This window comes from Ochotona curzoniae, unplaced genomic scaffold, assembly GCF_017591425.1.
Source record: "Ochotona curzoniae isolate NIBS_2020 unplaced genomic scaffold, NIBS_Ocur_1.0 contig_3819, whole genome shotgun sequence".
In the NCBI taxonomy this organism is placed as follows: Eukaryota; Metazoa; Chordata; class Mammalia; order Lagomorpha; family Ochotonidae; genus Ochotona; species Ochotona curzoniae.
This window is the reverse complement of record NW_024466004.1, coordinates 2,771,951-2,798,974: the sequence shown is the minus strand read 5'-3', so window position 1 is coordinate 2,798,974 and position 27,024 is coordinate 2,771,951. Positions and strand designations below refer to the sequence as shown.

The following is a 27,024-nucleotide window of genomic DNA, read 5'->3' as shown; positions in this document are numbered from 1 at the left end:
CAAGCCCCAGCCCAGCATGGGCAGCAGCATGAAAACCTTTGGCTGGCAGCCCCACACCAGCAGGATGAGGTTGTATAACCTGGCAAAGACGAGCTGGAACCGTGGCTCAGGTGCCAACTGGATGAACCCATATTCTCTGGGTGCGAACACCCAGAGAACATGGCCTTGCACTGCATCCTGTTTCAAACTCACAATGTAGGGATCGCCACAGCCACCTCCCCTGCTCCTGCTGAGCCTTATACGTGCAGAACACAGGCCACAGCTGAGCCTGCCTCACTCAGCACCTGCATGGACTCGGGTCCTGATAGTGCTCCTTGGAAGTTATAGAACCTCAGCAATGGGTCCACACCGGGAGCCCATAGGGGTGCTGGTTCGTGTCCTGGTGGCTTCACTTCCCAACCCGCTCCCTGCTTGAGGCCTGGGAAAGCAGTCGAAAATGGCCCAAACGTTGGGACTCTGCACCTGTGTCAGAGACCCAGAAGAAACTCCTGGCTCCTGGCATCAGATCGACTCAGCTCTATATGTTGCGGCCACTGGGGAATGAACCAGTGGACAGATCTTTCTGTTTCTCTTCTCTATAAATCTGTCTTTCAAAAAAAGAAAAAAAAAAAAATCTCAGCCCTAAGGGATCAGGGTGACAAGCCAGATGTCACCAGGTCAACAATAACTGTCACTAAATGGAATTCAATCTATTTTCATGTCGTTTCCAGTAAGTTCTTTATTTCTAAAATTTCTGCCAGGAATTACTTGATGAATCTATTGATCTTTATCATATGTTTGTAAAAATATATTTTAATAACAATACTCCAAAAAGTTCATGAAAATGGAATTAAAAGATAAGTGTTTGGGTGAAAAAAAAAGTTTTAAAATAGCTTTTTCATAATTTACATTTTTCCCCCAAATGTTTCAAAGACCCTGCATATGCATGAATTTTAAAAAATAAATTGTGCTACCATAAACTTATCTGTAAATTTCATTCTCCAACACATTTGTAAAGTACTCATTTACATATTTTAAATTTTTAATGCAAACCCTGTGAAACGGGCAGGTTGCATTTGAGGTTCAAATGAGAAAGTAGGTGCGAAAGAGCTTTGAGAAGGCAGAGTGCCCCGTCCAGGGGGTCCCAGAGTCCTGCAGCCTGGGAACTGCCCCCACGGGTGCAAGTTGGCTAGCCTAGCACTGAGCATTTGCTGAAGGATTCCGACTGATTCTAGGGGACAGATGAGCTTAGGGACCTGGCATGGAGGGGAGAAGCTAGACGCGTCCCACACGTCACACTGCCTCCTGTGAGAGTTGTCCCACAGGAATCCCCCCAATGTGCCCTGGAGCCCGTGCTGATGCCCTCGAGGTACAGCTGGGAGAAGCTTGCTGGTGACTCAGCCACTTCCTGAGGGTTGATGCTGAGCCGGACCCTGGGACGCAACAGCTGGCGGACAGGCCAGAGGGCCCTGCCTGGACTCTCTCTCCAGGCACTATGGCCTGGAAACTGCTCAGAGCTGACCAGGGTGGGACATGGGTGAGAGGGGAGACGGTCCTGGGGAGGAGAGAACTCTGGGGTAAGAAAATCAAGATGCTGCTGGAGGTCATGCAGTACAAAACAGGACTGAATGGCAGGAGAGAGAAGGGGCCACTCCAGGCATGGGCAGTGGGTGGGGCGTGTCCTCTGAGAGGTGAGCTTCTGCCCCACCTGGCCTCTGCGTGCAAGGCCTTAGTGACCCAGCGCTCACTGTGACTGAACAGTCCTTTAAGAATGGAGAGTGGGATGGAGACAGGAACCGGGAGACCTCCAACATTGGACAGACCTTCCAGGTCCCGCTTGCTCTTTCCGGCTCTCTGCTCTGTGTCTGTCCACCAGGGAATGGCCCAGGACCCACACAACTGAGAAGTACCAACCTGGGCAAGTGGCCTGGGGCCAGCCAGTGCCCTGATCTGGGGGCCTGCCTCCTGCTCCACAGTGTTTCTCTACTGTGCAAGCAACATGTTGGCGCTGCAGATAAGCTGAAAATACAAGTGTGTCCCAGAATGCACCTGCCCTGGAAACTGCATAGTCAGAGCCTTCTTCATACTGTGGTTCCGGAATTCTCCTTTCCTTAAGAAGTTGCATGGCTCCTCCACTCCAATTCTCCCACCCCCCGATCCCATTTATTACACCAAGTCGTTGTGGGGAGGGCAGGAGCAATGCAGGTCCACCCTGGGGACCAAGTCCTGATTCCAGGGTAGTATCCCCGAATGTTCCAGCTGGTGGACAGGAGCTGACGGATGGGAAGCCCGGATGGAGTGGCCGGAGTCAGGAGCAGCAGCCGGCTCTCTTGGGTGGCTTCCTAGAGATCATGTCCACCATTGTTTGCTTCAGGCGGTCCTCCTGCATCTTCAGGGACCTGCTGGTCACAACTGGGCATCAGGCCTCTCTCCCAACCCCCGAGGGAGCTCATCCACTGTAGCCCCTCCTCCTCTGCACTCATTGCATTCATTCATGAGCACCTGGCCTGTGTCAGACCCCAGGGTAGGGGGATGGCTAGGCCACACAGGGCTCTGCCCTCCTGGACAACAAGAAAGCAACATGTCCAGGACTACAGTTTAACTGGAAGGCTGGGATGGACACAGGGGATGGGACCTGGAAGAGCAGGAGTGAGGGTGTCAGGGAGGACCTTTTTGATGGCTGGAGCGTGGTGATACCTGTGTATTTGGTGGGGGAAGTGCTTACGGAGCACAGGGCAGGCCCCTGCAAGGGACTTGGATTGGATTTGAAATTCATGGAAGTCACTAGCAGGTGTAGAACAGCAAGGAGATGCTACTTCTTGCAGTCCACTTTACAGATGAAAAAACTGAGGCTTAGAGAGGGCAGGGCCGCTAGGGAGCCACAGAGCCATGAGAATGGTGGTGATGCAGGTGCAGGCCCCCAGGGTAGTGCTCTCACTCTCTCCCCTCATGGTTCTCGGGCTGAGGGCTTCCGGGTGCGGCAGGGTGGCAACACTTACCGTACCAGGCTCACCATGGGTTCCAGAATGTTGTGCCCTAGTGCAGCACTGCACTCCTCAAAGGAGACTCCCAGCTCCTGCAGGCCAGACAGGGAGGGTGCAGGCACTTTAGGGAGACCCAGGATTTTGGAGAGGGGCTTAAAATATCTTTTTTTTTTAACTTAGAAGGCAGATGACAGGGCCGGCCCTTGTAGTACAGCGGATGAAGCTGTAACCTATAGTGCCAACATCCCATATAAGCACCAGTTCAAGTCCTGCCTGCTCCACTTTCTATCCAGCTTCCTGCTAGCGCAGCTGCAAAGGCAGCAAAAGATGGCCAAGTGCTGGGACCTCTGCTGCCCCCAGGGGAGTCCCCGATGGAGCTCTAGGCTCCTGGCCACAGCCTGGCCCAGTCCCACTCATTGTGGCCATTTGGGGAATATATCGGCAAGTAGAAGATTCTTTCTCTGTTACTCTCGCTTTCAAATAAATCCTTTTTTAAAAGGCAGGTGACAGAAGAAGAGAGAAAGAGGGAGAAAATGGGAGATGGAAAGAGAGGAAGAAATGGAAAAAGATCTTACATCTGTAAAAAAAAAAAAAGAAACAACAAAAATAAAGATAAAAAATAAACAAAACAAAATTAAAAAATAAAGGCTAAAAAAAAGAGAGATTTTCCATCTACTGGTTCATTCCCCAAATGGCCACATAACCAGGGCTTGATCAGGCTGAAGCCAGAAGTTAGGAACTCCATGTAAGTCTCCCACATGGGTACCAGTGACCCAAGCACTTGAGCCATCCACTGCTGTTCTCCCAGGTCTATTAGCAGAAACTAGATTGGAAGCAGAGCATCCAGGACCCAAATTGGTGTTTGACACCAATGTGGATGTTTCAAGTGGTGGCTTTACCCGTGGCACCACGATGACAGCCAGAGTCCCCAGGGAAATCCATTAAAGGCCAGCAGTGGCCGCCCCTGCTGACAAAGTCCTGGCCATCAGAATCCTGCCCAACACTTCCCTCAGCCGACCTCAAAGTGGCCCTTCTGCTGCCACAGTTCCTGTACTGTGTTCCTCGCTGGGAGAAATGCTGGGCGATGAAGTATGGAAACATATATAAAGATGCTTCCAAAAAAAGTCCTTGGGGAACTAAAAGAGCTAAGCTTATTGTGGTGCAAAAACACTTGGTATCCATGTGTGTGTGTGTGCCTGTGTGTGTGTTTCATCACACACATTCTCATGGACTTTTTTCAAAGACTCCTCATAAGGACAGAAGCCACTCTTGTTAGCTTCTAGGCAGCTTTCCATTGTGTTCTATATAGTCTTTTTACTGAGGGAGAGGAGCAAGTTTAAGCGAATGAAAGCACTGTTTTTGTAACTCCAAATAGTCGCACACCAGCGACTGCATGTGATTTGACCTCACCTCTGTCTGGGCTGGAAGCTGCTCTGCAAGCAGGGCCCGGCCCCCTGCCCCCCAGCCTTCCATTTTTTTCCAGAACATAGGTCTCAGCCAACGGTCACGTGAGGCACTACAGCTCATCCCCTCTTTGGTAAACAGTGCCAGGCAGGCTGAGCTCTTGTAAACATGCGTGACTACACACTGGGTGTGACTCTGCACTCTGGGCTCCCATGGGGATTGTGGCAGCCACTCTAGACGGGGAAGACTTCCCGCCACCCGGGAGCCCCATGATGATGGCTCTGTTATGAGAAATGAGAGATGTGGACAGAGCACGGCACACAGTGCCGAGAAGGGAGGGATCCTGTCCACCCCCTGCTGCCCCCTTTTTTACTACTCTGCAGACTTTCTGGAATGTGCCTCAGTCTTATTTGTAAACAAACAGGATCCACTGTCTGGCAGCCCCGCTTTTGATGTGATCTTCCCCAGGAAGTCTGAAGAGAGACTAGATTACAAGGGAGGATGTTAATTAGAGACCAGAGGTCAAATGCTTGGATGGGGGGTTCTCTGCGAAGCTCTTTGTGTAGGTGGAGACTTGGTGTGGGAATTTGCTTTCAAACAGTAAGATTTAATGTCACACCCTTCACCCTAGCCTCAGGTCTGGGTCTAAGGCCGCTATCCAATGCTCTCCTCTACCCACCCTTCCCCTAAATGGCCAGGAGGCAGAAGTGGCCAAGCTGCCCTCCACTCTGACCAAAAGCTGTGGTCAAGAATGGACAAGTGGATCCTTCCTGCTTGTGCAGGCCAGAGTGACCCCTGTCTGCTGGCCCTTTCCAGAGGGGTCTGCCTAGTATGGACTGCCTGCCAGGGACTCCCATGCTCACCTGGGCCAGGTGCTGCCCAGCTTCAGTGGGCACCTGCCGCTCCTTCTCGCAGTCTATCTTGTTTCCCAGGAGAAGGACGACCACCCCATCTGCCCCTGCATCCTGCACACAGAACAGGTTCCTTTAGCCACACCCACCCTAGGCCCATCCAGCCAGGGCTGGCCCCACCCACAGCACATCCCTCATGCCACACCTGCTCTATGCCCCTCACTCCAGTGAGCCTGCACTCTTCTTGGCTGTAAACATCCCTTCCAAAGCCAAGTTCAAGGACACCTTCCCCTGGATGCCTTCCAGGAAGACTCCTACCTCTCTTCTACCTATGCTAAACCCTCTCTTGGCTGCACAGCCTGCCCAGTCCCTGTCCCCAGCACTCCCACGGGGGATAATGACCACAGCTTCTGAGCACGTGAGTGCCAGCCTCTCTGTCACTCAGTCCTCACAACTCTGCTATGAGACAAGCCAGAAAACTGAAGTTTGGAGACATGACATCACTATGCAACATCACAGTGCTGGGGGAGGCGGGGCGTTGGAATTCACACCTAGGTCCTGGCAGACCTCAAAGCCAATCCTCTCTCATTGTGCTTCCTCTTCTTCTTTTAAAAAAACATTTATGTATTTGAAAGTCAGAATGACAGAGAGAGGGCAGATCTTCCATTTGCTGGCTCGCTTCCCAGATGCCTGTGACACCCAGGAGCAAGCCACGCGGAAACCAGTGACTCAGGACTCCATCCAAGTTCCCCACATGATGGAAGGGGCAAAAGCACCTGAGCCATCCTCTATTGCCTTCCCAAGCATATTAGCAGGGAGGCGGATCAGAAGGAGAGCAGTCAGGACTCAAACCAACCATATGATACAAGATATTGGCATAGCAAAGGCAGCTTAGCCTGCTGGGTCACTATACCCATCAGACTAGAAGCTCCTATAGAGAACTCAGCAAGTCTGACTTCCTACCCTCAGCTGTGCTCGGTAGGACTCACTGCCAAACTCCACCAACTAAGTTTGGAGTTATCCCCTAGCGTAGCGTTGCCAACGTGTGGTCCTCAGGGGTCAAGAAGAAAGTATTATAAACAGAGCTGCTGCATTACAGAAATAAATGGTCATAGGACAAAGGAAGTAGCTTGATCTGGAGACTGAAGGAGGTGGTAGTGGCATCCCTGTACTACTGGTGTCAGATCTGCTGGGCATTTGGAAGCTTGGGAGAAAAGGAAAGAAGGGCAGGACACAGACTGCCCTTGACCCTGAACAGTGGGGTTAATCCTGGCTGCAGGTGCTCACCTGCAGGCAGTCCAGCCAGTAGCGGATGTGGGTGAAGCTACTGTGCGAAGTGACGTCATACATGAGTACAGCGCCGTCGGCCTTGCGCAGCAGCTGCCGCGACAAGCTGAAGTACCTGTCCAGAGAGCGTGTGTCAGATGGCCCAGGTGCCTCCAGGCCTCGGCCAAGGAGTGCCCAGTGCCCCTCCAGTCATGTTCCTGATGGGGCAAGCATGTGGATTCCATCTCTCCACCTAGCTTTTGCTCACAGTCCCCTGGGTCAGATTGCAAACAGAGACAGAGGCACCCAGGGAAAGCCCTGCCCCAACCCCGAGTCCTGCGGCCCCCTCATCCACTCCCAGAGGCAATCAGGCCCACCTGTGTCTTCAGCGGGTATTTTATGAATATGCAAGGGCACTTCAAAACATTCATGGGAAACACAATGGGAAGAGGGCTATTTTTCTTGGGGAAAAAGGACACTTTGGAATCCATGATTTTTTTTAATTACACGTATTTTCTATAAATTTTTTTTTTAAAGGTTTGTCTATAACAGAGACAGAAGGTTTTCTGCTGGTTCTCTCTCCAAATGGCTGCAACAGCCAGGGCTGGGCCAGGCCAAAGCTGGAAACAGGAACTCCATCTGTCACCCACATGGATGGCAGGAAGCCAAGCACCTGGGCCATTTCCCACTGCCTTCCCAGGTGCATTAGCAGGGAGCTGGACTGGAAGTGGAGCAGCCGGGACTTGGACCAGAGCACCAGTGAAATGCTGGCATTGCAAGCAGCAGCTCAACTGGCTTCACCATAGTGCCAGCCCCTCCCTGAACTTTTTGAAGACTTCTCTGTCACACACATTCATATCCACACACTCATCCGTACACACACACTCTCTGGCACACACCCATTCACACTCTTATACTCTCACTCACACACTTATACTCACACGTACATACCCACATACCCTTTCCCCATTTTGCACAGCCCATCGTGTGCAGTATAAACTATGTGTGCTAATGCCCAGGGCCCTGACTTTTTTTTTTTTTTTTTTTTTTAGCAAGGTGTCTGCCCTGGGGACACCTCCCTCTGCTCCACAGTGCCCTCTATCATTCTTGTGCTTGCACTGCCATGTGGCTCAGCCAATGGCTGCCAGCCTCGGGCTTGTCCCATGGTAGAGAGCGGTGGTCCCTTCAGAAGGCTCCATTCCTGCCTGAGCTCATGCACAGCCTGGGTTTCTAGTGGAGGAGTTTGGAGCACTACTGCCTATGAGGGGAAGGGAAGGCGATGGCCACTCTGTTCTCCAGATCCAGGGGGCTCTGGATCTGCCCACTGTCCTGCCTCGGCATTCCCACACAGGGCCAGCGTCTCCTGTGTGCCTGGCTGTCCTCTGCCCTTGCTGCAGGGGGTTGCAGCTCAGGCTCAGCCTAGTTCCCTGACACATGTGACACAGAAACACCCATTACCTCTCCTGGCCAGCCGTGTCCCAGAGCTGCAGCGCAAAGCATTTGTTGTCTACCAGCAGGGTTTTCACCCGGAAATCCACACCTAGGATGCATACAGCATGGGGTAAGATCTCCTAGCTCCCCATCTGGGACTTCCAGCCACAACTCATCCCCCGAGACACCCAGCCCCAGCCCTGGCTGAGCCTTGGGCAGCGGAGTGCCCTCTGTTCTCCAAGCCTCTCCAGGCCATCCAGACATATGGAGCTGGTTGTGACAGCTCCACAATGTTTAGCTCCAGGCCAATCAGGATGCAAGTTGGATGATATCATTTCTGCAATTTCCTTTGCTTGCATCTTCCCCTCCAACTAGACCGCAGGTGGACCCGCTCTCCATGGAAGGCAGAGTGGGAGAGGCAGAAGGAGCCATGGTCGCCTGGGCCATCCCAGCCCTGGTTGCGTCACCCAGGGCAGGTCACTTCCTCCCTTTCCTCACCTGTGAGGCTGATGCTGGGGCGTTAAGGTTGAGCCTGGCTTCTGGTAGGTGTGGCTGAGGCCAGTACTCATATCCTTGGACGCCAGCCCTGAAGCCCACCCCTCCTGCAGCCATAGTCCCAGACCCTCTCCGTCCCCAGAAAGAAAAGAGGATGGTGACATGTTCTGAGGAGTGGATACATCCTGCCAGCCCCCACTTCGCACTGAGATCCCAGGGCAACGACAGTGTTAAAGAGGGGCTGCTTTCTCCCACCTCGCTGAGTGGAGAAAAACCATGCATGCACTGCAGGCCCCAGGTAGGCTCCTAGCACCAGCAAGACCAGGCCCAGACTAATAGAGACCCTTCTCCCAGGAAGCTGGGAGTGGCAGCTGCCCCTGGAACCTGAGCCCAGCAGAGTGGTGAAACAGAAGTCCGTGGCACCTAGTTCTCTCTCCTGCCCTGTTTTCCAAAGGTCTCAGGTATCCTGTCTCCCAGACGGGCTCCAACAGGGCCACTTGGGAGTCTGCGGATTTAAGCAAGCCCTTTGGGGCCCAGGTAAGACAAGGCTAACTCGGTGCTCAGTGCTCTGTTCACTTTACCTGTAAAGTGCAGACAGCCACAGTACCCACACCCCCAGCCTTGGCTGCACTGGCTCTAGTCTCCTCAGCCCTGTGCTCACACACAGGCTGGCTGAGGTCCTCTCTCCCCACGACACAGAGCTGGAAAGCAGGGAGCTGATATCAGGTGGGTAAAGGCCAGCTGAGGGAGCCAGATTCTCTCTCTGTGATGGTTATGTCAGAAGAGATGACAGCCACCAGAGGCACAGCCAACCAAAGCCAGGATTGGGACAGATTTGGGCGTATATCTGGGATTCAGACACTCCCGGCTGGCTGGCAGGGCATGGCACACTAGCCCTGGCTTTTTATGATTGTGTACCCTGTGAGTTCCTCTTTTGAATTTTTCTGGAAGCTTCTTACTACATAAAAATAGGAAGGGATCCACTCTCTGGAGAACTAAGACATGCATGGAGGATGCCCGCTGCACTGTAACGGTGAGGATGAGGTGGCCTGGGCAATGCATGGTGGTGTGGCCTCGCTCTGCACCGGGCCATGCCTGCCTTTCTAATCAGCTCTCCAGCCCAGGATGCACAGGCAGAGGAGATCTGAGACCTGTCACTGAACCACTGGCCCAGCATGGGTCCCTTGGCAGCTGTGCCTGGCCCAACACAAAGGTAACGGTCACACTGTCCTTGCCCCTCCCCAGGTCTTGCTTCTCAGCAGCTCTGTGGATTGCATGCCCCAACACTTGTACACAGGAAAACTCGGGGCTTCACATGGTCACATTTTCCTTCCTTAGCACTTACTATGTGCCAGACAGGATTCTAAGAACTCCACACATGTGAAGTCAGCACATTCTAATATCACTCCAGGAAGTGGGCGCTGCTGCTGTCTCCACTCCGCCTGTGAGAGCATGGGCATTCGGAGGAGTCCACCAACTTGCCCGGCTTCATGCCCCTGATCAGCGGCAGAGCTGGGATTTGAACTTGAGCACCTGGGTTCCTCATTCACCACACTCTGCCAAGGCATTCTGGGTAAGGCATGCATGCAGCTTGCCCCAGGTGGCTTCCTGCCAGAAACAGGCTGACCAGCCTGGGGCTGCTGGCGAGCTGCCCTGATCTGGCACTCGTGTGGGTGGGGACATGCTTGCTTTCCCTGCCAGCCAACACTGGCACCCCAAATTGCAGGGTGCTTTGTTGACGTGGCCTATTAGAAGCTAATCAGATCAATGCAGAAAAAGCAAATTACCTGTAATTAGAAACGATTAGTGAAAGAGCCAGATGAAGCCCATATAAAACATGATCCGCCGCAGGGCCTGTGGCCAGGGCGAACACTCAACTTGCTTGCTTGCTCCAGGCCTGCTCCGGTGCATTGGCCCCGGCCCCCGGCTGTCCTCCGCCTCCCGTCATCCTCCCCAGCTGGGCCCTTACCCACGGTGGCAGAGAGGTTGACAGCAAAGCTGTTGTGATGCAGCAGGTGCAGGAAGGAGGTCTTGCCCACGTTGGAATCTCCCAGGAAGATGATGTGGAAGACACAGTCCGGGTGCAGCTGAGGCTCACCTGGCCAGGGGGTCCCCGGGGATGGGTTCTGGCCAGTGCTCTCAGAGTCCATTCCTGGCTCTGCAGGATGGCTCTCTGCCCTGGGCTCCTTGGATGGAGAGGAACCTGGCCATGGTTCTTGATGAGCAGCTGTTGCTGGGGGACTGGGTCGGGCTCCCAGCTCAGGCATGTAGGAGAAGGTGTGCATGGCCCCTAGTGGAGCCGAGGGAGGGGGGCCCCTTGCAGGAGGGAGCTTGCCAGGATCAGGGGATTCTGTGTCTGCCAGAACTGGGAGAGAAGCCTGCAGAGCTCCATGTGGGAGCTGCTCCCAGGGCCCAGCTGGCGGGCCGGAAGCCTCCAGGGACTGCATAGAGCTGAGGACCCCTCCTCTTTTTATGTCTTCTCCTTCCTTCCTGACTTCCTCTCCTAGATTCTGGGATGCTGGGTTCGGCTCAAAGCCTATTGCCTGCAGGTCCTGAGCAGGGGCCGCTCCTTGCTTGGGCAACCTGGCTGCAGCAGATGTAAGCCCAGGGGCCTGGTCATGGGGGTCTGAGGCCTGGATCTGTTTGCTGGGCCCAACTAGAGCCTGGGGAGAGGGCAAGCCTGCTTGGGGAGGGGGCTCCTCCTCCAACGGCACCCGAGCTTTGAAAGCTGACACCACCGGGCTCCGTGACTCCCCGCTGGGAAGGTGGGCCTCCTCGGCTGGGGACTCTGGCTGGAACCTGGGCTCCAGGATATGAAGCTTGGCAGGCAGCTCTGGGCCAACGTCCTGCCCCTCCAGCTCCACCCCATCCTTGCCCTCAGCCCCAGCAGGCATCCCAGGTGTGTTCCTGTGATCCTCATCTGGACCTGCAACTGGCTTCTGAGCCAAGGGCAAGGTGCAGGACTCTGAGATGGAAATCTGCCTGACCACGCGGGGCGGCGGGGAGTCCAAGGTGGCTCTGGGGGTTGGGGGTGGGCTCCATGTGAGCTGCAGGGCTCCGTGGGAGGGGCTGCAGAAGCGGCTCAGCAGCTCAGCCCAGTCATTATCATTATCCCCCAATATCTCAGGCAGGGGGGCCTCCTCTGGGGTGAGGAGAGCCTTTTCCTTTGCGCTGAGGACTCTGGAAACGAAGTAGCGACATGAAAGAAAAGAAGAGCAGGTGCAATGTGTCACCATGGCTGCGGGTCCCCGCCTTCCTCTGCCCCTACAGAGCCTCCTCTGGGACACCCTTGTCACCTGACTTACCGCCCCCTCCCACCTGGCTGTCCAATCCTGTCTCACTCAAGCCCTACCATGGTGGCCCCACCCACACCTCTGAACCTACACAAGCCGACTAAGGGTGTGTGCGCACATGCGTGCATGTATGTGGGATTCCTCGATGTGGGACCTTGCATCCTGGTCTTTCCCTTTTCTGTTTTCTCAGTTTCCCCATCTGACAAGTGGGCCTGGTCCCCCAACTTGGCAGGGTTCCTGTGAGGTGTGAGGAATCAGTCTCTGTACCCCATGCCACCGAATGTCCTCTGAGAACAGAGTGCCCCTCTCCCCTGGTTCCAGCAAACTCCTCGTCCCAACCCTGAGCCTGAAGTGACTGTACTTGCCTGGGTTCTTCCTCCGTCTGCCAGGACACTCGGGCCCTGGCAGTGGCAAGGTGGCCCTTTGTCACCTGCAGCTGCCCCTGCACCTCCTCCAGCCGCCCAGCCAGTTCCCGCTCAGCCTCCCGAAGCTGCAGGTTCTCCGCATGGGCTTCCTGCTGTGAGCTGCTAAGATGCTGGAGCTGGGCTTCTAGCTAGGGGCAGGGTGGGGAGCAGGAGTGGGCCCCTTGCCCTCCGAGACCACAAAAGCCACTCAAGGCCATTGTGGGACATGGTTCCACACGCCACACCCCCAGGCTCCTGGAGACCTGGCTGAAAGCCCAGGGTTAGGAGGCCCAGCTGGCATTTTGCCTCCCACCTGGGAGGAGGAAGAAGGGGTCTGTGGGAGAAGCTCAACCAGGCCCTGCACCAGCTGCTCTTCCTGGGGTTCTGACCAGATCCCAGAGCACAGAGCAGGTGACAGGCAGGGCTCCCACAAGGTCCCCCAGGCCCTGCATGATCTCCATGCTGTTTCCCAGGCTCTTTCTTCCTTTGGCCAGGTGGACAGAGGTCAGGGGCCCCGTATGACTCCCACTGGATGAGCAAGAGTGGCCCCAGGGATCCCAGCCACGCTATTCGGTCTTGAGGGCCTCTGATACCTGTTCCCTGGGGGCGGGGTGTGGGTGTTGTTCTCATAGGGGATCCAGTCTGTCCTCTGCCCCCTCCAGGGACCCCCATTGCTCTGGCACTCACCTCCCTGTGGCTGGCAGCCAGCCGCTGGGCCTCACACTCCTTGGCCATCAGCTCATCCTGCACCTGGGAGCTGAGGGCCAGGCCACGCGAGTCGCTCTGTGGAACAGACGGGCTCAGCCTTGCCCTGAACACTTTGCTGCTCTCCCCACCTGCCACCTCCACCCAGGCCCCCGGGGAACAGGTGCCAGGAGAACCCAGTGAGGACGGCCTGAGGACTGCTCGCTCCTACATTCGGCAGAAGTCTGCGGTCCAGAGACAGGGAAGGCCGACTCTGGGGACCATGGCAAGGAGGTGCTCAACTCCTACCCCACCTCTGTGGGGAGCCTGGCAGGGTGAGGCTGGCACGGGGGGTGGGGGGAGCCCACCTCGGCCTGCAGCTGCTGTCTGTCTTGTGCGATCTGCTGTTCCATCTCCTCGTAGAGCCGCCGCACCTCCTGGTGGTGGTCAGAGTCGCGCCTAGGCAGGGCGGGAGGCAGGGACTAGGCAGCCTGGAGCTGGAGCTCATCCCACTGCCCTGACCCCTGGCACCCTTGGTAAGGGTGACCCCAATCCCACCACTCTGATCATCACTATAGTGACACCCCAGGTGCTGTCATACCCTCACGGACTATGTCCTACCCCACTCCAGGGCCACCACATATAAGCAGTGTCCCTGAGCTGGATGCCTCGATGGCCCTGCACAACCCACTTTCACTAAAGGACCATTTGGGTCCTGCCCATGAGTCCCTGGAATCCTCTCTTCCTTCAGCTCAGCCCTGCCCTAATGTTGCTCCTCCTGGGGTCCAACACCCTCACTCACTTCCTCAGGGTCTGCTCCAGTGCCTCCTTGTTGGCCTGGGCCTCCTGCAGGCGGCTGTTCATCCTGGCCAGGAAGCCCTCCAGGTTGCCCGCCAGCTGGGGCTCCTCCTGCCGGAGCCTCCTCCACAGCTGCCAGATCTCCACCTGCCTGGGAAGGGGTGCATGAGCAGGGTCATGGTCCAGGTGGCGAGTGCAGTGGGCAGGGCAGGAAACAGAGTCAAGAGCCCTGCTTTTACATAGATTCAACCAAGTCCCAGAGGTGGATGCCAGGGGCTGAGCCCAGACCAGGCTGCCTGGGGGGTGCCTGGCTCCCATCCCCTGTCTCAGCCTACAACTTGAGTCTCACCCTGCCAGTCCATCCTCTGAGAGCCCTTGTCCAAGAGGGTGGGGTGAGCTGAGGGTGGCTTCCCTGGGGGTCTGGAGATGTAGAGGAGCCCTCAGCAGGCAAGAGAGTGGTAGCAAGCCCCTAAGCCCATGGCAGAGACAAATAGGAGAGAATGCCCTCTGACCTCTGCACCTGCCCTGTCTAGGAGCCACCTTGCCTGAAGTCCCCCCGGGACCTCTTTTTGAGCTCAGAAAGGCGTCTCTAGGGACCATATGGTTCCAAGAACATGAGCATGCTTGGGCGACTGATGCTCCAGCTTGCAGGACAAGGTGGAATAGGCATCCTCTGCACTGGTCTCTAGTCCCACAAGGGTTTTTGCGTTTTTCCTACAGTGGGGAGCAGAGATCAGAGGTAAGAACATTGGCTGGGGGTAGGTCTCATAGTTGCCCAATAGCCATGCTGGGGTTTGTACTTGGCCCTGCCCTGTAGCATGACCAGTGGGCCCCAGGCCCAGGACAGTCCTGCCTCAGTAGTGGCTGGGGCCTCCCCTGTCCCAACAGTGCATGGGCCTCACTCAGGAAGAAAGGGGCTGGTCCCCAGCTGCTCCACAAATGCCAGGAAGGCCTCCCTCTCTTCTGCGTTGGCCTCTTCTAGCTCCAGGAAGCTGTTGGCTGTGGGCACCCTCTTCGTGGGCCGTGGCCGTCTTCTCCTGAGCCTGTGGGTGCTCAGGCTGGAGCCAAAGATGCTTTCTGTGGGACAGAGGAGGACAGCATGTGGAGCAGCCATGACTTGACCTGGCACCCATATGGGATACTGACACTGCAGGCAGAGGATTAGCTGGTTACATCAATGTACCAGTCCCAGCATACCTTTGTTTTTTTTTTTTTTTTTAAAGCAAATTTCCTGGTTGGATTAAAGGCACAGAGAGGCCTCCACTGAGAACCTGGGGAGGCTATGCCTCAGGTAGGATGGATCTGAAAAGTGAAAAGCAAGGAGCAAACCCTGTGGCCTTCCAGGCAGAGGAAACAGCATAAACAAAGGCCTTGAGGAAGGAACCAGGCTGGCAAGACAGAGGGGCATGTGGCATGGAGGGAAACCCAGGGGTTAGCAGAGACTGGAAGACATGGGCCCTCCCTACCCTAGGAAGGTGGGAACCTTTGATCCCAGGTGGTGGTAGGCACCACTGGATCCAGCTGTAGAGATGCCCCCTCCTCTGCAATCCCAGGCCCTGACCCTTGCTCCTGACAACCCCCGGCACTGGAGTCATTGCCACCTGGGGTGGCCCCAGATCACAAATGCAGATTCCTGGCCTCCCCCTCTGCTGTCTGCAACCTTTGGCAGACTCTGGCTTCGTGGGTCCTGCAGGGACACTCTCCTTCCCTCCCTAGGTAAGTGGATCTCCCCCATGAGGTGGAGCAGCTGATGACATAAAGAGGATGTCAGGGCAGGTATGGGGGCTCAGCCAGGGGGCCTGTAGTTTCCGCACCCCAAGTCCACGTGTGAGCCTTCTCCTGTGGCCCCAAGAAAGGGAAAAGTGCCAGCTGTCACACAAGGGAAGCCCTTTCTTGGAGAGAAGATGAAGGAGGAGCAGAGAACAAGACTGGAGGCCTTTCTGGAGGAGGGAGTACTCGGGGAGCCCACAGAGCTTCCCTGGCTGCCTGGCCCATCAGTTGGGCACACTCCAGGCTGGGCACACTGGGATGGATGTCCCAGAGGCACTCCTCCGGATGCACATACTGAGTCCGGTGTTGAATTCTTCCAGGGAGAGGCGTCCCTTCCGTTCCACGTCCACCCAGTCAAAGATCATCTCCAGCTCCTCGTTGCTGCCCAGGAAGCTGAACTTGGCCGCCTGGAAGGAAGAAGTGAGTGGGCAGCTGTTCCTGCAGCTCTGGGCCCACATGGCTGTCCGCAGTCATGCCTGCCTCCCCTCTTCCCACAGTGACTGCCCCAATGCACACCACAGGGCTCCTCTTCGCTCCGCAGAGCCCTAAGCTGGCTCCAGGCCTTGATCCTTACTCCCTACAATATCCGAGCACATCTGTCCTGAATCCTAGCTTCTTAGGATCTTGGTAAAGAACAACAGCTAATCCTCCCAGGGTCTACTAACCACCTGACACTTGAAAAATGAGTGGAAAGGGGGAACTTGTGTCTCCCAGCATGCCACGGGGGCTGGAGTCACCTTTTGATCTCACATACACGCTCATCTCCTCGCCTGAGTGGACAGAATGCACCTGTTCCCTGTGGACAGTCTCTACAGGGGCCGCCAATCATTGCATGCTAACACAACAGGTGACTCCAAAGATCTGAGGCTTGTTAGACACGAACCAGCTTCTAAACATTTAGATTGTTTCAAAAAATAATTTCTTCATCTTCACTTCCTCTGCTGGGTAGAGAGGCTGAGAGACTGTTGGAGCAAGACCTTCCGCTTGCTGGTTCATTCCCCAGATGACAGCAACAGCCAGGGCTGGGCCTAGCTGAAGCCAGGAAGAAGCCTGGAATTCCATGTGGGTCTCGCACGTGGGTGGCAGGGGGTCCAGGCACTTGAGCCATCATCTGTTGCCTCTCAGGGTGTGCATTAGCAGGTGGAAGCTGGGGCTCTGAACGCCTAAGCATCCAAATCACTTTGTGCCAAATGCCCGCTCCTGCTTTTTCAAATCTAGGTCAGCATTCTAACATTCCTTTTTAAAGCTTCATGGCTTTAAACATTCTTTGAATTTTTCATAACATGCCCCATTAATAAATGAGTAACATAAAGTCTTCCATAACCAGCTTGTTTTGTGTGGCTTCCAAGTCACGATTATCCTCTCTGGAAGCGCTCATGATTCTTTTTTTTTTTTTTTAAGATTTATTTTATTTTTATTGCAAAGTCAGATATACAGAGAGGAGGAGAGACAGAGAGGAAAATCTGTCCACTGATTTACTCCCCAAGTGGCCGCAATGGTGCAGGATCCCAAGGTTTTGGGCCATCCTCGGCTGCTTTCCCAGGCCACAAGCAGGGAGCTGGATGGGAAGTGGGGCCACTGGGATTAGAACCGGAGGCTTTATGGCATCCTTGTGCATTCAAGGTGAGAACTTTAGCTGCTAGGCCACAGTGCTGGGCCCAGTTCTCATGATTCTTACAACGTCTGTGGACCAGTACACTCTGTAGCTGGTAGGTCAAGTGAACCTGGGGGGCCCTTTGCAGCCCTGCCCTTGGCTCTCAGAGGGAATCCCACATGGAATAGGAATTTAATTTGCCTGTTCCCCATCCCTCTACTTTCCCTATCTTCCCTGCTTGCTGGTGTTGCATCTCTAATCTTGATGGCTCATGACTGAGTGATTATTTCGCACGAGAGGCAGTAATGATGGAGGACTTGATGTTATGGTCTACTCGGGGAGCTCTGTAAGATGCAAAATGAAGAGTTAGTGGAGCTGGCACTGTATAAGTGACTAAAGCTGTCACGCAGGGCTGACATCCCATATGGGCTCTGGTTTGAGTCCTGGCTGCTCCACTTCCTATCCAGTTCTCTGCTTGTGTGCCTGAGAAAGTACTAGATAATGGCCCGTGTCCTTGCACCCCTGCCACACCCATGGGAGACCAAGAAGTTCTTGGCTTCAGACCAGCTCAGGCCATTGAAGCCATTTGGGGAGTGAACTAATTGTTGGCGGGTCTCCCTCTGTAAATCTGTATGTCTAACAAAAATAATTTTTTTTAAAAAGCCACAATCCATATAGGGACTACTGTATTTCATGCCCACTTCTGACTCCAGCTTCCTGCTAATGTAAGCCTCAGCAGGCATTGACAACAACTCAAGTCATTGGCTTCCTGCCACCCATCACTTCGGAGACCTGGATTCAGTTCTTGACTTTGATTCCAGCTTTTAGTCCTAGCCCAGCTTTGGTCCAAACATCACAGCCATCTGGGGAGTGAACCAGTACATGGCAGCTCACTCTCTCTCTACCTCTCAAATACATAAACTTATTGGAAAGTAGAATTAAAATATAACTTTGCTTCAATGGAAAAAAAATTGAAATTCATGCATAAAAGGGGTCTTCAAAGAGTTCGTTAAAGTTCATTAAAGTGAATCAGTGGACGGAAGATCTTCCTCTCTGTCTTTTCTCCTCTCTCTCTCTCTCTCTCTCTATATATATATATATACATATACACACACATACATATATATACATACATATATATGACTTTATAATAAAGCAAATAAATCTTTAAAAAAGAAGAAGAAGCGCACCTGGCTTTATCTCCATTAAAATGGTGTGTAGGTCCTAGCACTCTTTGCAAGGGTTACAGGAAAGTTTCTGTTTAGCTCCTGGGTGAGCTGCACAGGTAACAATAATTTTCTCAGCTTTGTTTTGATCTTATCACACCCTAATTTTAAAAAAAAGCAAAGACAGCTCCTTATGAAAGAGCTATAGATAGTCTTGCAACCCTATTACCTCCTATGTTTATTTCAAAACACCACATTTATTGTCGTTTTGATTATACAGATAACCAAGCACTGTTGCCTGGGCTCCCACGGTCCTGTCTTAATCTAGAGCTTAGATCTTCTCTGACAACTTTTTTTTTATTATTATTATTTTGCCACTGCATGATATCTGATCAATTATAGAAGAAAAAAAAAAGACAAATAAAAACACCTTTGTCCGTATTAAATCCCTCAATGCAGTTATGGGAGAGGGTGGGGCAAGCCAGGAGGTTTACTCAGCTTTTCCCAGGCTAACGTTTGCTTGGGCAAAATGTTGCTATTATAAACTTTTGGGTGGGGAAGGGATGGGGGGGGGGCTGGTGCTGTGATTTAGCAAGTAAAGCTAAAGCCTGTAGTATCAGCGTCCCATATGGACCCCCCTTGGCATCCCGGCTGCTTCATTCACATACTGCACGAGAAAGCACTGGAGATTTCTCACACCTTGACCATTGGCCACACGATCTTGTCTGCAGTGGGGAGCCCCTGGCTGAACCCCTAGATGATCATTTCACATGGGGGCCCAAGAAGAGAACGTTACCAGCTCCCCGTTCTGAGGAGCGTTAACTGCCACAATAAACAGGTTTCTGCTGCTGCCTGGCAGTTCCATGGACGCTCTGTCACAAGTGTGGATCACAGCTCGTGTCTTCCATGGAGAAAGACTAACTCAGAGCCGTCCCCTGGTCCCACCAACCACGCTTGCCTTATTGTGGCAGAGGACGGTCAGCCCCAGCTTGGGGACAGACTTCTTGGCACTCCTGGGCCCGAACACAGGCGCTTCACAAGGCCCGTGTAACAAATTATACTCTTGTCAACAGGAAGGATACATGTCACCTGGTGTCCTACCCCAGGAGAAACATTTGTGTGACCAACTTCAATAAAAGCACTACAGGAAGGTCACTTCCTGGCAGAAGGGGAACCTTAGGGAAATCCAGTCCCTAGGGAAGTGAGAGGTTACAGGTGACATCCGCTGGCTGCTGGCTGCTGACCCTGGCGTGGGCTTGGTTTTCTAACCTTGGAATAAATGCAACTCATCCCAGTCTGCCCAGGACTTCCCCAGTGTTAGCACTGAGTGGCCCATGTTCCAGGTAACTCTTCAGTTCTTTGAGCCCTGGGACAGTTGGTGATTCACTGAAAAAATAAAATTATTATTTCAATGGTTTGAAAAAAAGCCAATCTGGGGCCTGCATTGTGGCACCAAGAGTTAATCCACTGCTTGCCATATTGCATTTTTTTAAAAAGAATTGTTTATTTTTCATTGCAAAATCAGATATATAGAGAGAAGAGGAGAGACAGAAAGGAAGATCTTATGTCCAATGATTCACTCCCCAAGTGACCGCAACGGCCGATGCTGAGCCGATCCAGAGCCAGGAGCCTCTTCTGGGTCTTTCACGTGGGTGCAGGGTCCCAAGGCTTTGAGCCGTCCTCGGCTGCTTTCCCAGGCCACAAGCAGGGGGCTGGATATGAAGTGGAGCTGCCAGGATTAGAACTTGTGTCCATATAGGATCCCGGTGCATTCAAGACCAGGACTTAGCCACTAAGCCACCATGCCAGGCCCCATACTTGCATTTAACATTCAGAGTGCCAGTTAGAGTTTCAGCTACATGGCTTCTGATCCAACTCTTTGCTAAGGTGCTTGAAAAGTAGCAAACAGCGCCTCAAGTACTTGGGCTCCTGCCATCCACAGAGGAGGCCTGGATAGAGTTCTTGCCTCCCGGCTTTGGTCTGGAGCAGTGCAGACTGCTGTGGCCATGTGGGGTGTGGGCCAGTGGGTAGAAGTTCTGTCTCCTCCTCTCTCCATCACCCTGCCCTTCAGATAAATCAACATTAAAAAAAAAAAAAAAAAAAACAACCTCCAACTTAAGATTGCATATGAAAACTTCTGGACAGAGCTGGAACAGTTCAATATTGCAAGTCTCAACTTGCTGAGGCCCACACATTTGGTTTCTACTCTGACTGTAACTGTGGAGACCATCAAGCCAAAAACTAGGAAGATCTACCTTTTATAGGTCAAGGAAAGAACTCCGAAGATGATTTCTCATCACAGAAAAACACTCTGAAATTTGGAAAAAGGCAGAGAAGTAGCCAGCGTAGGAATACAGTCAGGAGGCTCGCCTGGCCTTGTGTAGACAGTGGGAGATGGACTTTGTTCGGGTCAAGTTTACCTTTAATTAAAAGTCCCAGACGTACTGAAGTTACTTGTTAACTTGCACATTTTTGTCTAGGAGCCATGAAAAGAATATTTGTCTGGCAGAGCAGATAACCCCCAAAGATTTACGGCCTGCTGGCCCGCAGCCATTTTGAAAACTGAACCCAGACGTCTTAGCCCAACATGTTCCGCTTGCCTGGAAATACAGCAGCCTCGCAAATGCACTCCTGACCAAGCCAGAGCAGCGGAAGGCTCCCTCATGAGTCACGAGTGAGGACAAGTTAGACAACAGCACGGCCAATCTCGACCGCAGCCCAAGGCTCCTCGCTGGGACACATCACCACGCCTGATCCTGGATTTCTTTTATTTTACTTTTTAAAAATTTTCATAAAGATTTACTTATTCCTTTGAAATGCAGAGTTACAAAGAAACCTGGGCCATCCTCTGCTGCTTTCCCAGCCTACAAGCAGGGAGCTGGATCACAAGTGGTAGCCAGGACACGAACTAGCGGCCATGTGGGTGGAGGTTTAGCATGCTACGCTACAGTGCCAACCCTGTTATAATTTTTCAAAATGTATTTGACCAGCAGAGGGACAACTAGAGAAAGAGAGTGCTCATCCGCCGATTCATACCCTGGATTCCTGCCGTGGCCAGGCCTTGGCTGGGGCTGGAACCTAGAGCTGGGAGATCCCTCCACGTCTCCCACACAAGTGGCAGGAACCCAGCTCCTGAAACTTTCCCTGCTGCCTCCCACAGCCTGCACCAGCAGGAAGCTGGAGCCAGAGCTGGGTACCAAGCCGTGCTAGTCTGTCCTGGGATGTGAGGGTTAACCAGGGTGTTCACTGCAGGATTAAGTCGTCACCAAGATCTTATATTTGAAGTTTACAGTCAACGACATAGTTCACTTTCCAGGGCTCTTACTGCTCTCCAACATAAACTTCTCTGCTCAAAGGACCCAAAACTACATCATCTGGGAGTCATTTGCTTGCCTTAAAGTTCATTCCTTTGTTACACGTGAAAGTCACATCAGTCATTTACATGCTAGTATAAACACATCTCCAGCCTTTCCTGAGAGTAAGTTCTACCCGGGAGAAAGGGATGGAAATAAGGCAGACAGGAAGCTCTACCTTCCTGGACAAGGAGCATCAGGAGGTGGCAGAATGGGAATCCGGGGGTGCTCACCTCCAGGTCTTGGCGGGTGACAAACCTCCTGTCCTTGGCCCCACAGTCCTGGAGAAAAGCCTGCAGCTCTTCCTGAGCCTGAGAGGACCAGGACACAGGCTCCTGGGCCATGGGAGCATCCTGACCATCGGCTGGCTCTCGCATCTGCTGCCGGCGACTGGAGCCCAGCTTGCGGCTCTTTCGGGATGTTCTCTGTCCGCTCTCCATGGTGCCCTGAACCTGGGGACAGAGGAGCAGGGTGGGGGCACTGTGTCACCAAACAGAGCCCAAACCCCCCCCCCGGTGGCTCTCTGTCACCCACTGGGACCCGCCATGGGTGTAGATGCCTGGCCGCAATGTCCTGCAAGCTCCTCCCCCAGCCCAGCCCAGCCCACCACCTCATCTGAGACATCCTACAGGGCGTCTTTGCCCTGCCTGGGACACTCTTTGCACACAGTACTCTGAAGGTGGCTCCTCTGTAACCCTGCACCTGTTATTTGCCAGGCCAGAGCAGTGTCCTGGGTCATTCCTCCTTTATGGCCCCACCAGCTCCTGACTGTATCGCAGCAACTGACACTCACCTTCGGGTAAGGGATCCTCCACCGCAGCCTCTTGCATCCCAGCTGCAAACCACCCCAACCCCGCACATCTTTCTCTGCTCCTTGTCCCACGCACAGCCAGCAACCAGCCCCCAAGGGGTGCTCCAGCGTCATCTTCCCCATCCTAGCACCCTCACAGCCCTTGGTGAGCTGCAGCTGGCCCCTCACTGGAAGACAGCCCTCGTGACTGGTTTAATGCCATTGTCATGGCAGTTGGTTTGCTTTTTTGATTTTTATCTGCTTGTTTTTTACTTACTTGAAAGGCAGAGAGACAGAGAGGAGAGAGATCTGCTAGTTCCTTCCCCAAATGCCCATAACAGCCAAGCTGCCTGGGGCTCCAACTGGGTCTCCCACAGTGGGGGAGTTTGTTATTGTAGGAGCACATGCCTGATCGAAGTGCTCACATGGGATGACGGAGAGAGAAGGCCTTCTCCAGGCACCACTGGGTGACACATTAGTGAGGGTGAACAACCTGGAATCGGGGTATTGAGACCACAGAGCAGAACCTTTGTGTCTGAGAGACGCGTGGCGGAGCAGCTCAGGATACACTTATGCCTGCAGTAGACAGAAAGCGCAAGTGTGTGCATGTGATGGTATGTAGGTGTGCACACGTGTTTGCATGTGAGCATATACGTGCGTGCATGTAATTGTACTGTGTGTGCGTGTGTGTGTGTGTGTGTGTGTGCGCATGTGGAGGAAGAAAGCAAGGAGATACAATGGTAGCCAGCCGCTCAGCAGCACGCCCTGTGCTATTGGCTACTCTGGGGATTGCAAAACGCTCTTACTAAAAAGCTGGAAGAAAGAGTGAGTTGGCTGCTGAAGTCCCCCACCGGCTCTCCCAACACCTTCACACTGTCCCTCATTGTGCCATGGGATGGGGACAAGGCTTCACCTTCCTTGGGCCACTTTGGTCCCTACCCGGGGAACCATCATTCAACCTCATTCACCTTGCCCCCACCACCAAGGAAGGAAGCTGTTCCCTCCATGACTGTGGGACCCTTCCATGGCTGACAGGCACCTGCCGCAAGAGGGTCAGTCCCACTCTCCTGACCTTGGAGATGTGGACCAGCAGGCCCCAAGAGAGGGGTGCAAACCCAGATACATTTCTTGACTTCTGACTTTACCTGGCCCAGCTCTGGATGCTGTGGGCACCTGAAAAGTGAACTATCAAATAAATAATCTCCCTCTCTCTCTCTCCCTCCATCTAACTTTCAAATAAATAATTTTTTTTTAAATATTGATGTTGACAGTGTGGCATGGCAGGCTAAACCACCACCTGTGACCCAGGCATCCCACATTGGTTCAACTCCTAGCTGCTCCACTTCCGATCCAGCTCCCTGCTAATGTGCCTGGGAAAGTAGCCAAAGATGGTCCTAGTGATTGATCTCCTGCACCCATACGGGAGATCCAGATCTGGCTTCAGCTTAGTTCAGCCCATCTGGGGAGCGAACCAGTGGGTGGATGATCTCTCTCTTACTCTGCCTTTCTCTCTTTCTGTAACTCTGCCTTTCAAATAAATAAATATTTATTTAAGATGTTTCTTTTGGCATAAAAAGGTTGAAATCCATGCCCAATTTTTCCTAAGGCATATTTTTCATAAACTTCTTGACGTCCCCTGGTATAAGCCTCACACAAATAGGGAGTGATTCTGTTCCCGGCTCTACCGAAGATGCCTAGAGCAGCTGGCTGCAGCTGTCAGATGTGCTGGTGGTATCAGCAGTGTGAGGCACTTGCAGCCAGGCCTGGCAGAGAGTGCGTGGCTGGGGAGGGCACTGGCAAGGGTGAATTCTGCCTGAGTCCACCAACAAGCCAAGTTGGTCCAACTCCAATACCAACAAGATCTAACTCTAGCAAGTTCAGAGCACAGCAGACCTGTGTGGGGGTCTTTTCTCTTGAGACCCAGTCCCTCATGTCCTTGCCCTTTGCAGGGTCGCACTATTCCCACGAGAGGGACAGCATGCATGAAGCAATGAGAAAAGAAATCCAGTGCAGAAGCTTCCAGAACCAAACCACCAGGGGCAGAGTCTTCTGTGTTGGAGTAGGGTTCTGTGTTGTTGAGCCTGCCAGGGCCCCACAAGGAAAGGAAGTCAGCTCCCTCCCTATAACAATGTTGTGAACTGTGGGGTCCCCTTGGCATTGCTTTCAGGGATCCCCCGGATGGTGGGGACCAACATAGCTCCCATTGCCCACTTCAGCTGACATTTGGGCTTGGGCAGTGCCCTTTGAGCTATGCAGGACACCAGTGTTTTTGCGTGACCCTGGGACAAAAAGGCAGCTGGTGCCTCGGCCAGTGCTGCCCCTGGCCCCCTCTGTTGCAGTGGTGCACGCATGAGGTGTGTACATGCATGAGGTTTGGGGCCAGGCATGGCAAAAGGAGCCCACGGGGAAGTGGACAGGCCCTTGCAGAGTCTGCCGAGATCCCTAGGAACCCCCATCTCTACCATCGCCTCCCTCTGAAGGCAGGGAACACTGCCTCAGCTGTGACATGTCGGAGCGGTGGGCCTGAGAGACTACCTCCGGGCCTCAACCTTGCTCCTCCCACCTCACTGATGGGTAAACGCAGTTCTGAGTGGGGCGCCCTGCCCCAGGCCATTCAAGTCTCCCACTCAGGCGCCCTCCCTGCCCTGCAAGAGACCATGCAGGTGACCCCAAATGCCCGAGCACCAGTGCTCGGACCCTTATGCCCTGGGCATAGAAGCCAGACAGGGATTGCCCACTTTCCCCACACTCACCCCATCCCAGATCTCACCTCTGGAAGGTCCTGGGTTGGTGGCACCTGGTGACAGGCGCAGCTGCCCTGTAGAACCGTCCTGGGTTCCTGGGACTGTTAACAACCTTGTCTCTTGCTTCATAGCTCTTTCCGTTCCCCTGTGAGACAATCTCTTGTTTCCATCTGAGGGACTTCCTGTGCCATGACCACAGGCTCTCCCCATCAGACTTTCCTGGCACCCACCCCTGCACTTGCCCCCAGCCTGAGGATCTTAAACTAGGTAATGCTGGAGCTGGGAAGGAGGCTGCTAAGGATCTGGAGCAAAGCTAGACTTGAGTCAAGTCTCTGGTTGTGGGGGTGGGACGGCAGTTGGGGCACCCCAGACAAGGCTTGTGGACTGCCTGGGGAGCCGCACACCGTCCTTACTGTGGGCTCCACTCTTGAACAGTGACCTTCAACATCAGAGGGGGCCTACGGCCAAGTTAACCTTTGGGGAATAACCTGACACCAGAATATACTGTAGAGCCACAGTCATCCAATGGTGTGGCAACAGCTGCATGAATCCTTGGAACAGAATACAGGGCAAAAGTAGACAGAAAGGTGAAGGACAGCCTGTCTGAGGAAGCAGCGTTGGCGTTGAGTGTGTGAGAAAGAAGGCTGAGAAGGAGAGTTGTTCAGGGAAAAGATGCAGTGAATGCCCTGTGGCAGGAACGTGCTGTGTGCACTTGAGCAGCAGCGTGACTGGACACTTGGAGGAGTGGAGGGTGCAAGCGATGAGGTCAGAAGTAACAGGCTGCACTAGACAGCCGGGTGAGGACCTGGGCTTCGGTTATAAGCCACCAGAAGGAACCCTGACCCAGCTAAGGTTGGAAAAAGACCACGCTAGCTACTTCTGCTCTGGGGAGTAAACTACAGCAGGCAAAGGCCGAGGAGGGACAGAGTGTCCATATGAGGGGCGGTGGCTCAGACCGAGAGGGTGGCCAGGAAGCGGATGAGGAGGAGGGACTGGGGTCTGGATACATCCTGAAATATACATGGTTTCCTGCTGCTCTGGCCAACCAATCCAGGAGCTCCAATCCGGGAACTTCTGTCTGGCAGTAACTTTCCCTCTTTTCTAGGGACAGAGTGAAGTCCCCAGAGCCTCACTCAAGCATCAGCTCATGTGCTCCTCAGCTTCCAGTCACGGTGAGGCGGCATGGGGAAAGTCAGGGGTGCTCACAGCCCTCTCTGAAGGAGCCCTGAGCCCCGTGGGCTGTGACAGCTCAGGGGAGGGGCAAAGACCTAGTAGGCAGGCAGCACAGAGCACGTGCCAGGGTTAAAAGCAGCATGAGCCAGGCACTTCAGGCAACAGCTGAGCCAATTGTCAAACACAGCACTGCTGCGCTTTGGAGCCCAGAAACCAAAACTAAACAGAGGTCATGGGACAGCTGGACCTTGGGAACAATTGTCCTGCTTGAATTCACTCGGCCTTGGGTAAAGCCTGAAGCAAGCTATTCTGCATTCTGAGATGCAGTGACCGGAACTGGGCTCAAACAAGGCCACAGGGGCCCTCCTTGCTTCAGATACCCTGGGAGGGAGCTCAGCGGGGCAGGCCACCCACGGGAGTCCAGGCCCAGAGGGCATATCTGAGACCACATTTGTATAGTACCTTGGGTGGAAGTTGAAGTAGTTGAGCCACATCCAGGACTGAGCAAGGTCAGGCCCCAGAAGCAACCCTGTCACAGACCCCATCACAGGCCCCGTCACCGTAGCGGCTGGGGCCAGGCACTTCCCCTTTCTGCTCTGTTGAGCAGGCAATGTGACCTGGACTTAGCCTGGACCTCCTGACTTCTCAACCACTTCCTGTGGGGCGTGACTGCCGGCCAATGCCAGGCCCACATCTGGGCTCACTGCAGCCTACGATGTTGTAGTTCCACAGTGGAGAACACTTTCCTGCCATGACTGTCTGCTCCAGCACCTCACTGTGAGGAGCCACACCTGGAACTGGCCAGTACTGGGCAGGGTGTCAGGTGGCAAGGAGCCCAACAGATG

The 27,024-nt window shown here is 53.7% G+C and overlaps 1 protein-coding gene across 2 annotated transcripts; it reads right to left on the bottom strand.

Annotated features, from left to right (window-relative positions):
• Positions 1-1,124: 1,124 nt before the first annotated feature.
• On the bottom strand, positions 1,125-25,117 carry RAB44 (RAB44, member RAS oncogene family). 2 transcript variants are annotated; one of them, XM_040983273.1, is made up of 14 exons: positions 25,033-25,117; positions 21,706-21,924; positions 15,655-15,766; positions 14,492-14,666; positions 13,594-13,740; positions 13,160-13,250; positions 12,795-12,890; positions 12,069-12,256; positions 10,380-11,590; positions 7,943-8,024; positions 6,506-6,620; positions 5,231-5,332; positions 2,979-3,055; positions 1,125-2,378 (listed from the first exon to the last, which is right to left on the bottom strand). In XM_040983273.1, exons 2-14 carry the CDS (start codon positions 21,910-21,912, stop codon positions 2,288-2,290), a joined length of 2,694 nt encoding a protein of 897 aa, XP_040839207.1. In that variant the 5' UTR covers positions 21,913-21,924; positions 25,033-25,117; the 3' UTR covers positions 1,125-2,287. The 2 variants fall into 2 exon arrangements, with proteins under 2 accessions (XP_040839207.1, XP_040839209.1); XM_040983275.1 differs by lacking the exon at positions 5,231-5,332.
• Positions 25,118-27,024: the final 1,907 nt, after the last annotated feature.